This window comes from Canis aureus, chromosome 3, assembly GCF_053574225.1.
Source record: "Canis aureus isolate CA01 chromosome 3, VMU_Caureus_v.1.0, whole genome shotgun sequence".
In the NCBI taxonomy this organism is placed as follows: Eukaryota; Metazoa; Chordata; class Mammalia; order Carnivora; family Canidae; genus Canis; species Canis aureus.
Genome location: NC_135613.1, coordinates 41,720,741 through 41,733,545, shown reverse-complemented (window position 1 = coordinate 41,733,545; position 12,805 = coordinate 41,720,741). Strand labels below are relative to the sequence as shown.

General features: G+C 35.4%; 1 protein-coding gene across 8 annotated transcripts in view; it reads right to left on the bottom strand.

The window, feature by feature from the left end:
• The window catches only part of ATG4C (autophagy related 4C cysteine peptidase), a 162,561-nt gene that overhangs the window by 22,241 nt on the left and 127,515 nt on the right, over window positions 1-12,805 (bottom strand). For all 8 annotated transcript variants that reach the window (XM_077892065.1, XM_077892067.1, XM_077892069.1 and 5 more), the window contains 3 exons: window positions 10,301-10,437; window positions 3,671-3,749; window positions 2,936-3,012 (listed from right to left, as the gene is read on the bottom strand). In XM_077892065.1, coding sequence (XP_077748191.1) covers window positions 2,936-3,012; window positions 3,671-3,749; window positions 10,301-10,437 — 293 coding nt within the window. The remainder of the gene's footprint in view (window positions 1-2,935; window positions 3,013-3,670; window positions 3,750-10,300; window positions 10,438-12,805) is intronic.

Sequence of the window (12,805 nt, the reverse complement as noted above, 5' to 3'; positions counted from 1 at the left end):
AGGGATTGAATCCCATATCACGCTCCCTATAGGGAGCGTGCTTCTCCTTCTGCCTATGTCTCCACCTCTCTCTCGGTGTCTCTCATGAATAAATAAATAAAGTCTTTAAAATAATAATAATTGTTGTTGTTATTATTGTTGTTGTTGTTGTTGTTGTTATTTTGGGTGCCTGGGTGGCTCACTTGTTAAGCATCTGATTCCTGATTTCGGCTCAGTTCATGATCTTAGGGTTGTGTGATTGAGCCCTGCATCAGGTTTCATGATCATCATGGAGTCTGCTTAGGACTTTTTCTCTCCCACAGCCTCTGCCCCTCCCTGCCTCTCAAATAATAAATAAATAGAATCTTTAAAAAAAATAATTTTAATCACTGAAGTAAAAGTAGTTTTAGAATGCTCATATAATTATGTCAATCAACTGCAAAACATCAAGAGCTTATAAATACACACAACCTACATAACAAGGCAAAGACAGTCAATTAATATACAGGGTAGTTAAAATACCTCCCACTTGAAGCATTTTAAATTTAAAATATGATAAAAAGCAAAAAGTAAAATTTTATTTCTGTACAAAGGCAACTTGCTGTAGTTTTTATATTATACTCTCATAGAAAAATAAATGATACTATTCACTAAATAGCCTAAGATAAATCCCTGAACTCAGAAAAATGAAAAGCTGTCCAGAGGAATTACCCAGACAGGTTGAGATACTCTCTCAGCATCTGAAAAATATAAATCTAAACCCACTTTCTCAGTGTCCCAATGTATAAGAAATAAATGCTCTGTACATTTCAGAAGTTATGTAACTTCACTAAACTTTACAAATCTCTTAAAATCATTTCCTCTTTTCCATTCTTACTACCAACATCCTACTTCAAGGTTCTATTGATGAACCTATGAAATGTTACATCTACCTCTCAACAGTGAGCTGCATGCAGCCTTTCTAATATTGCTAGTGAAGACATAACCAGGATAATCACTCATTTGGTTTCTTTGTGGAATCGTTCAAAATATCAGATGAATAGTCTCTCTACTGGTTGAAATAGTCAACAATAATAATCTTTTAATTTGCCTATTTTTAAAAATATATTGTATTTATTTATTCATGAGAGATACACAGAGAGAGAGGCAGAGATACAGGCAGAAGGAGAAGCAGGCTTCATGCAGGGAGCCCGACATGGGACTCGATCCCAGAACTCCAGGGTCACACCCTGGGCCGAAGGCGGCGCTAAACCGCTGAGCCACCAGGGCTGCCCAAGAGAAGGGAAATTTAACTATTATTTAATACTTCTGGGGTTTTATAATGTATATTTATCATATAAATATGATTGTTAGTGTTTTCTAACTTTATAATATGTTCTAAATATACATATATATGCATAATATAAACTAAACTATTAGAGGCCAGGCATCCCTAATTCGCCTAGTTTAGATAATACTAGAACACTATGAGTAATTTTCCATCTGAGTTTCAAATATCTACTTTTTTAAGCAGTTACTATGGATGGCACAGATACACTGGAAATGTAAGTCAGACATAGGTGCCACAAAATCACCACGTAGTTGAAAGAGAACTGCAACATGGTTTTAGCACAATTCTGTGCCTCCCACAGTATCAGTCAACTAGAAATATTTATTAAGATTTACATGAAAGATACTATGAAGGAAAAAAACAGAAAACAAACCTTACTTCTGGCCTCAATCTACTTTTACTTTTAGTTCAGGTATAGTTTACAAAGAATGCTAGGCTGTTTTATAATGTATCTTTCAAACCGGATTTTAATCTTAAAGTTTATTTTCATAATCTATCCTTTAAATACTACTAGATATCAATATTAGCTAGGAAGCAATTACTAAATAAGTATTAAACCATATTTCCAATTTGTCAAGCCCTTGAGAATTATTGATCCATGCCATTCAAGTGATTACAATTATGTGAAAAGTTTGTAAAAGCAACAACTGGGAAAACAAGAATCAAAAACCATGTAATAATTACATGTCTTATTTATGCACTCTCAAAATTTTCTGAATTAAAATACTGGATCACAGGGGTGCCTGGCTGGTAGAGCACATGACTCCTGATTTCAGGGTTGTGAGGTCGAACCCCAGAGTAAGAACAGAGTTTGCTAAATAAATAAATTTTTTAAGATAATAATGAAATTTAAAAATAAAATAAAATACTGGATCACAAACGACCAACATAAAGGAAAAAATATGTTAAGAAATCAGAGCTAAAACAGCGGCATCTGGGTAGCTCAGTTAGTTAAAGATCTCCCTTCGACTTGGGTCATGATCTCCGGGTCCTGGGATCAAGTCCTATGTCAGGTTCCCTTCTGAACGGGGAGTCTGCTTTTCCCTCTCCCTCCGCTCCTCCACCCCACTTGTGCTCTCTGTCTCTCTCTCAAATAAATAAATAAAATATTAAAAAAAAAAAGAAATCAGAGTTACAACAAATATTAGAAACCCAACTAAGCTCTTAAAAAACTTAATCAGAGGTTAAGACTTAGCTATTATACTTAAAATAATTTAGCAGATAGTCTTAAGTCACTTTGTCATTCTAACCCAACTCCATCATCTTCTTTTTCTCACCACCCTCTACTTTTTTCTTTTCTTAAACCATACCTAACATTTTAAATTCTTCAGTAACATTCAGCTGTTTATCTACAAAATTACCTGGAGGCTTGATTATTTAATTTGGTAGGTGTTGGATACCTAACAAGTTAGAGACAAAGATAAATAAAGAAAAAAGTATGTCATAAATTCAAATTCAGCAACAAATTATTTAACCTCTGACCACTGTGTGGATTATGGTTTTATAAGTCAGTAAAATATTATTAACTTGTAATACCATAAAAGTATAGCTGTCTAGCACATCTCCAAATAATTAGAGTTTGCTTCATATAGTAAGGAAACAGCACCAGCTCTTTATCTATGGTACCTCAAGAGGGAAATCCTTTATGCTGACGTCTACAAAAGATTGGCAGTAATGAGGATCCATGTAAATCAAACTGTCATCTACAAGGACAAAACAGAAGACAAGTAATTCAAAAAACACCTTATTATTACACTGCTTACAATCCAATTTCTATGTAGAATAGCTGAAAAAAACCTGGGAGTAACAGCTTGCCAGACTGATATTCATTGACTGAAACATAGGTTTGCACAGGACAGATTAACTTTTGCATAATCAAATATGCTTGTATAAGCAGAATTTTTATAAAGTGATGAGACTGTCATTTAATTTTTGGTGATAAAATTACTTTCACAAACACACAATTATATTCTACAGTTTGCATATGAAAAATGTATTGCACTACTTTATCCTGACAGAAAGAACATATTGCTTGTCATTTTATCATCAACTAGCACCACTAAAACTGGTAAAAAGTAAATATGTAAATAGTAACTGCCAGAATGTGGCAGCAATGTCTTCTGAAGTTTATAGTGAAACCAATAAATTATGCCTGTTTATGCAATAACAGAAATTAAACATACATTTTACAGAATCCAATTATGTTGTGGACCAAATGACAAATGAGTGGCTATGGTAGGACTGATGAATTTATAAGGTACTCATTTTGCTGTTAATCATCCTGTTTCCAAATGATCCCAAATTAACTTTCCAACTTTTAAAAGAAAACAATAAAGAAATAAATTTTACTAAACCACTAACCTTGAAATCCAGCAAAATAGTATGACTGCTTAGGTTTGCCACCAATAATACCCACACAATATTCAAGGCTTAAAATACCCTGCCAAAAGAAATTAATTCAGATTTAGACTCAAGAGGCAAATGATAATTATTGAAAACAATCAAATTCGAATTAGCAGTATTAACATGTATAGAAGTTCCGAGATTTTTTACCACCAGTTTTACTGTTATTACATATGCCTCCATATTTTAAAATCCTTTTATCTCCTGTACCATTTTCCATTTTCTTTAAATCACTCAACATTAACATGACTAAATCAACTATTCTGATCAGCATGACACTCAATGACATTAACTACTATGTCCCAGATACAGAAATAAATAAGGTCATCTTATAAAGGCAATAAAACTCCTGCCAAAGCCAAAACACTTGGCCTTCGGTTAACTGGTTCAGCCTTATCATGATCAACGTAGTATTTTCATCAGGTTTTTTGAAATACTAGAAATAGTTCCTAGACCTTATTCCTGTTTTCACTGAACCTCAAGTCTTAGAATCGCAAACTACAAACCATTTTTCTAATCAACATTCACTTGACACATTTTTATGCTATTTCATAAATTTATTGCAATAAACATAAAGACAAATGAAAACAATTTAATCTGAGGCAAAAAATAATTGCTATTGTACTTAAAGTCAATTTAATTTATTAATCATAAAATATCAAGCATACCTCAATAAATTATTTAGTGTGCCCCTCAGCATCTATTCTAAGTAGAATTCTATTTAAGCTGGGCCAAATAACTCTAAACCTTTTTTTAAAAAGATTATTTGTTTGTATTGATTAATTGATTGATTGATTGATTGATTGATTTTAAGGGAAGGAGCAGAGGAGGAGGAAGGAGAGAGAAAATCCCAAGCCGACTTTGAGCTCAGCACAGAGCCAGACGTGGGGCTTGATCTCACAATGCAGAGGTATGACCTGAGCTGAAACCAAGAACCCTGTACTCAACCGAGCCACCCAGATGCCCCAATAATTCTATACCTTTTAGAAAACATCCAGTTGAATTACATAAAGTCTTGTCAATAGTTTAGTTTATATTATGCATATATATGTATATTTAGAACATATTATAAAGTTAGAAAACACTAATAATCATATTTATATGATAAATATACATTATAAAACCCTAGAAGTATTAAATAATAGTTAAATTTTCCTTCTCTTGGGCAGCCTTGGTGGCTCAGCGGTTTAACGTCGCCTTCGGCCCAGGGTGTGATCCTGGAGTTCTGGGATCGAGTCCCGTGTCAGGCTCCCTGCATGGAGCCTGCTTCTCCTTCTGCCTCTCTCTCTGTGTCTCTCATAAATAAATAAATAAAATCTTTTAAAAAAAATTTCCTTCTCTTAAATGATAGGATGTTTTGAAATCTAGAAGATATAAAAATAAAAAGTATATAGGGCACCTGCGTGGCTCAGTTGGTTAAGCAGCCAACTCTTGGTTTCGGCTCAGCCCATAATCTTAGGGTTGTGACATGGAGCCCTGCACTGGGCTCCACACTCAGCAGTGAGTCTGCTTCTGATTCTCTCTCTCTCCCTCTCCCTCTGCCCCTTCCACTGCTTGTTCTCTCTCTCTTAAAATAAATAAAGTATATGAACTAATGCTTTTTTCCCTTTAATAAGTAATCAAACCATGGAGCATTTTTTTTTTTTAATTAAAAAGATGTTCTTAAAAAGAATATGTGTTTGGAGGTGCCTGAGTAGCACAGTCAGTTAAACACCCGACTTTTTGTTTCCACTCAGGTTATGATCTCAAGGTTGTGAAATAGAGCCCCACATTAGGCTTCATGCTCAGGACAGAGTCCGATTGAGAGTCTCTGTATCCCTCTCCCTCTTCCTCTGCCCCTCACCGCCCAAGCATACACACACACTCTCTCTAAAATAAAAGAATATATCTTTAAAAAATAATGATATGTGGTTATTACAAAAATATACATAGAATATATATTAAAAAGTAAAAATTGGGAGGACCTTCATGGCTCAGTGAGTTAAGCATCCAACTCTTGATCTCAGCTCAGGTTTTGATCTCAGAGTCCTCAATTGAAGCCCTGAACTGGGTTCTGCACTTGGCATGGAGTCTATTTTTAAAAAGAAGTAAAATTTCCTGAGTGCCTGGGTGGCTCAGTCAGAAGAGCATGCAATCTCAGGGTCATCAATTCAGCCCCATACTGTACTGGGTGCTGAGATTAAATAATTTAAAAAAAAAAAACTAACAACAAAAATTAAAAATAATAAGAATAAATTCAAAAACTAACAAGTTCTCAAAACCCCAACACTCAGAGCTCATCATTATTAATATTTGGGGAATACCTTCTTGAACTCAATCGATGTTAATTATATTCACATAGAGATTTACGAATACAATTCTATGTATGTGGCATCACACTACCTATGCTGCTATAACTTTGGTCACTCATGTTGTAAACATATTTTTCTATCAATAAATATAGATCACTAGTACAATATTTAATGGCTGTAAAATATTCAATTTTATGAAAATAGCAAAATGTGCTCCAAAATCTCCATTATGAATAGTTGTTTCCAGGTCCTCACTGTTCCAAATAACTCTTTAGAGCAAAAAACAACTATAGATTTTCAGTCATGTGAAAATATCATAGAGGGTTTTTTTGGAAAGGAGAACTGCAACTAAAAAAGTTAAATAAAACAAAGAAGGCATATTATAAGTTAAAATTTTAGAGCTAACAGGGATGCCCAGATGGCTCAGTAGCTGAGTGTCTGCCTTTGGCTCCGGGCATAGTCCCGGGGTCCTGGGACCGAGTCCTACATCAGGCTCCCCTCGAGGAGCTTGCTTCTCCCTCTGCCTATGTCTCTGCCTCTCTCTCTCTCTCTTTCTCTCACACATGAATAAATAAAATCTTTAAAAACAATTTTTAGAGGGCAGCCCGGGTGGCTCAGCAGTTTAGTGCCTGCCCTCGGCCCTGGGCGTGATCCTGGAGACCGGGGATCGAGTCCCACGTCAGGCCCCCAGCATGGAAGCTGCTTCTCCCTCTGCATGTGTCTCTGACTCTCTCTCTCTCTCTCTCTCTCTCAACAATAAATAAATAAAACCTTTAAAAAAATTTTAGAGCTAACAAATAAATTAAGGTGAAATTATACACAAAATAAATAAATGTTATTATTCAATTTTTATTATTATTCCATTAAGTCTATTATTCTATTCCTTTCCCTTCAAATAAAAATATTTTGATCAAGAGTGCCTTACTTCAACCTGAGGCAATCTGATCAGCTGACACACAAGGTTTCTGACAGAGAAAGCCATGAAGAAGTGAAAGTTCTAAGTCTCTCATAGCCAAGAAAAGAAAGAAAAAAAATATATAGCAAGAATCATCAGTGATTCTCCTCAGCAAAAAAGAAATGACTCCAAGTAATAGAATAAAGACTTTGGTTCCTGACATCTGTATTTCCTTTGCAACAGACTAGAGCAGATTTAGCAATAAACACTTAGAAGCAGATTAGGAACTAGAATGCCATTACATATAAGAGACTGTATCTTTGGAAAACTGAAACATTTTTCAGTTCCTAAAAAAGCTTCTTCACAGTTATCTAGTAGTGAGAATTTATTGAGCTGTACCCACGAAGCAATAAATAAGACTGAAGTAATCAGTCAAAAAGAAAAGTCCTAATTTGTCTTGCTGGAGAAGAACATATTAGATTTTCCCCATTCCAGGTCCTTTAAATTATAAATAAATACATAAACAAACAAACAAACAAACAAACAAATAAATAAACGTCTTGAGCTAAGAGCTGATAAAGCACCAACCTCACCAAATTTCTTTCTCCTCACAGAATCTAACAGGGGATGGTACCATCTCTGAAAGATTGGAATTACCTTGATTAATAAATTTGAAAAATAGAACTGAGTGGTGAACTTTAGAGAGTACAATGCACAGTGGTTTGGCAGGAATAAAATACAACTGCTGACAATGAAGGAGGAGGAAGTGGAGGAAAGGGCAAGATGGAGTGGGAAGGGTGGAATGTGGTGGAGGTAGAAGGGGCAGTGGAGGAGGTGAAAAAAGAGGAAGAAGCAGCAGAAGAGGAAAAAGATTATTCTTCTTTTAGGATTATTAGACACTACTTTTTCACTTCTAAGTGAATGCCTCTTTACAAGTTATCGTTTTGGCATTTGACCCAACCACCCCTAAGCAAACATAACACATTGCCATTAATCCATAGCCATTTCAATCATTTTTTGCTGATAATTGAAAATTTAAAATGTATAAATTAATCTGGTAAAAAGACTTTTACATTTTTAAAAGTTCGTATTTTAGGAGCACCTGGGTAGCTCAGTTGGTTGAACATCCAACTCTTGATTTCAGCTCAGGTCATGATCTCAGGGTCGTGAGCTTGAGTCAGGCTCTATGCTCAGTAGGGAGTCTGCTTGAGATTCTCTTTCTCCCTCTGCCCCTCCCCCCACTCATGCTCTCTAAATAAATAAATAAAAATTAAAAAAATAAAAGTCCATATTTTAGGGAAAAATATCAAAATAACAAAAATATTGGTCTGTTACCAGTTTGCTGTCTGAACTTAAACTTACCACTTAACATCTGCCTTTTCTGTTTTATAAAGATAGTTCCTAGCTGTTGTGAAAACAAAATGAGATATATCTGTATTAAAAGTGTTATACAAATATGAGAGTTAACAAGTATTTGTTGAGCAACTCCTACATGCTGCGTACTGAGGATCACTTTAACAGCTAATCATAGTTTGTTTCACTACATTTTGGCCTCCAATGAAATATTCAAGAGCATGAGGCAATCCTACTATCTGATAAAAAATATTAATACACCAAGTAGCAAAGCCTTCAGCTAGATGCAATATACCTTGAAGCCATCTGCAGCCCGTTTCATCAGAAATGGGGGTTTGACTAAAGAAGTCAGTTCCAAGATTGTCTCAGTTTCTAATCTTTTCATGGTTATATAAAAGGCAGAGGGAATCCAGTTTGGACCTGATTACAATCTACTGAGACATGGCCACATGCCAAGTCCCAAAACCCTCAATGGACTCACTAGATGAAATGGATCATAACTTCCTACATTCTACCATTAACTTTACTAAAGAGCTAGACGTTAGAAATCAAAACCTCACTTCTCGGTGCACCTAGGTAGCTTAGTCAGGTGTCTGCCTTTGGCTCAGGTCATGATCTCAGGGTCCTAGGATCAAGCCCCATGCGCTTCTCCCTCTCCCTCTGCTGTTCCCCATGCATGTGCATGCTCACTCACTCTCTCTTTCTCTGTCAAATAAATAAAATCTAAAAAAAAAAAAAAACTTCTATGTAGGGGATTCATGTTATCAATATATTATAGTATTAGTATTGTTAGTAACATGTATGCCCACAGAATTTTAGTAACTATTATGAAAAGTCAAACCTGCTACCAAACATCCATATCCCATGTACATAAAACAGCTGCTCCAGATTTTTAGAAATAATACAGTCTACAGTGAGAATATATGTTCCACCCCATATATACAAGGACTGTGAAGCTTCATGTAAGGGACAACTGTTACTGAAACATAAAAGACAAATTTCAAGATTACTATATGCCATAACACTCTATTCAGAGAGGAATTCTGTCTCTGACCTTGAAAAGATGAGAAATTTTACTAAAACTAAGAAAATAATATAAATCCTATAAGCTTAATCAAAACTAAGTATTTCAAAAGTCTTGTGCAAAAAGCAGAAAAGAGAGAAGGGAGGTGGGGAAGAGGGACGAAATGGGTTAAGGGGAAATGGAGATACAGGTTTCCAGGTATGGAATGAATAAGTCACAGTCATAAAAGGCATAGCATAGGGAATATAGTCAGTGATACTGTAAGAGCATTGTATGGTGACAGATGGTAGCCACCCTTGTGGTGAGCACATCATGATATATAGAGAAGTTGAGTCACTATGTGGTACACCTGAAACTAATATAACATTGTCTGTCAACTACACTGAAGTAAAAAAAAAAAAAAAATTTAAGTTTTGTGACAACTGAATACCTTGGTGCCCAAAACAAGGTAACATAATTAGACAAATTCATCTGGAAAAAAAAATTGTGTGTTCTCAATTAGAACAGATTTTTAACTGGTTAATATAAAGAAAACCAAGACGGAACCTTCCCCATACTATCTTCATCATTTCTATCTAAATAAATAGTCATCCCACTTATTGACTTTATAGTGGCACAGGAAACAAATTAAGAGGTAATACAGCAGTAATAGAAAACTCAGTTTATTCCAATTATTATCTCAAAATAGTTTAATATGGGTTTTATAAATAAACAAAGGTACATATTTTTAACAATCATAAATAGGGATAATGGGAACTGTAGACATAGTACAGATTATAATTATTGCTACATCTGTGTCTCCTTGATTAGTTACAAAAAAATTAAAAGGTTGTTTACTTGGTCATAGAACACCATACTCTTCAAATCACATTTGATCTTGCAATACTGAAATTTTAATCTCTAATATCAAGTTTTATAATCTGCAACTATAAAATCATCCCTATCTATTTCATAGAAAAAAAGACTGCAAACCTATATTTTTCATTTTAGCTAGCATTGCCTTAAAAAAATTAGTTATTTCATACCTTTACAAAATCTAAGTAGTCGGTGTTGGTTCTTTCCCCACCAAGTCTAACAGGGATTAGAATAATAACAGCTTTGTCATCTGTATTATCAGAGGCCATGGAAGTGCATTGTTTATCAATTACATCAGAACTGTAAACTGAGAAAAATATAATGAATATGTTTATTAAATTATCTAAAAATGATTTTCAGAAACATTTTTATTTCAATCCCTCCTTCCCACTGGCCAGTCATCTAATCTCTAATATCACTATCAAGGTCTCAATGAGGTAAAAAAAAAAATCTCTACCTCACTTATACATTCAGCAGATACTTAGTGAATATCAACTATATAGCAATAAGGGCTTCACAAGTGAGAAAAAGAAAGGAAAAACCCTGCCTTCATAGATTATATACTCTAATATGAGGAAATAGACAGGAAACAAATAAAATACATGTCAGATGGTGATGGGTGCTTTGAACAAAAACAAAGGGAGAAAGATGGATAGGAAAAACGGGCATGGCAGAGGATGGGGGTGAAAATAAGGTGGTAAGGAAGACCTTACGAAAAATATAACATTTAAGTCAAGACAAAGTAAGAAACCAAGAAATGCCAATACTTGGAAGAGCATTCCAAGTATAAAGATCAGTAGATATAAAGATCAGTCAATGCAAATGCCTTAAGGCAGAAGCATAGCCAGCATATTCCAGGAACAAAAGGCCTGTGTCTCTGGAGGCAAGTCAGCAATGAGTAAAATAATAGGAAATAAGGTTAGGAGATAAAATAAAATGTTGGGGGAGAATGAAGACAGATTGCATGAATTCCTTATTTTTTTTTTAAGATTTTATTTATTTATTTACTTGAGAGAGCAGAGCGAGTGAGAGAGAGCATGAGCTGGGATAAGGGACAAGCAGACTCCCCACTAAGCAGAGAGCCCAATGTGGGGCTCAATCGCAAGATCTTGGGATCGTGAAATGAGCTGAAGGCAGACGCTTAACCTGCTGAGCCACCCACATACCCCAGACTGTGTGAACTCGTAAAGGCCACTGTAAAGACTACAATTTTTACTTTGAGTGAGAAAGCATGCTATTGAAGACTTTTTTTAGAGAAGGAATGTCCTAATTTGACTTATCCTTTACTAGTATGGTTCCTATGTTGATAATAGACTGTAGGGGCAAGGGATGAAGCATATAAAACAGTTAGAAAACAGGGCACCTGGGCAGCCTGGGTGGCTCAGCGGTTTAGCGCCACCTTCAGCCCAGGGCCTGATCCTGGAGACCTGGGATCGAGTTCCACATCAGGCTCCCTGCATAGAGCCTGCTTTTCCCTCTGCCTGTGTCTCTGCCTCTCCCCCCACCCCGCCTCTGTCTCTCATGAATAAATAAATAAAATCTTTAGGGAAAAAAAAAAAAAGAACTCCTTAATATGTTAAATGCGAGATGGGAGAGGGGAAAAAAAGGAGTCATAGGTGATGTGAATGGTTTTGGTTTAAGTAAACAGAGTAAGAGACATACCATTTACAAAGACATCCTATAGACAACTATAGGAGGGGAAAGAATAGGAAAATCAGGAATTCAATTCTAGACGTGCTAAGTTTCGGATATCTATTAAACATGCAGGCAAGGAGGCTAAGTATGCAGTATGGATATAAAAGTCTGGATTTGGTTGAAAGATCCTATAAATTTGGGAGTTGACAGCATATAGATAGTCCTGTAAAGCCATGAGACCAGGTTAATTCAAATCTGTGTAGAAGAGATGAGGTCTAAAAGCTGAATAGAATTTTAGAAATCAGCGAGATAAGGAAAACCAGCAAAGAAGACAGTGAAGGAGTGGAGAAGGTAGAAGGAAAACCTGAAAAGTAGCATTCTAGAAACAAAGTAAACAAAACGTTACACGGAGGAAAAAAGTGGTCAACTGTGTCAAATGCTGCTGGTAGATTATGTAATGTGAAGACTGAGAACTGACCACCAGATTTTTAGCAGGATTAAATTATTGAGAAGAGCAGTTTGAGTAGAGTGATGGATGTGACAGCCTAAGTGAAATAGTTTGAAAGAAAAGGGGAGGATTTTGTAGAACCAAATATAAACAAAACTTTGTTTTGTTCAACAACAACAAAAAAGCTTTCTTCAAACTCCCTGTTGGAAGAAAACCAAACTTCTGCTCTTATACAGTTAACTGATTAATAAATTATGCTACTTGCACCCCACTTCCTCCCTTTAAATTCCAAATTTAGGATATGGCTATCAAATTTTTCTGTTCAGCAGCTTCCCTATCTCCCATAGTCAATCTAAACCAAAGGTACAAAAATGCAACAACAGTTCTTTCCATGTTTCAATTCTATAACTTTACTTTTTCCAAAATACTCTGTAACAGCTTCTAATTTATAAATCTTTAAATTCTCTAATTTTTCTGAGGCAGTGCACACATGATCATCCCTATCTTTGACTCTTCTGAACTAATAATATATACCTTAATCAAATGAGCTTTCCCTTTAGAGAACAGATTGCTGGTTTCTAGGTGGGGAGGA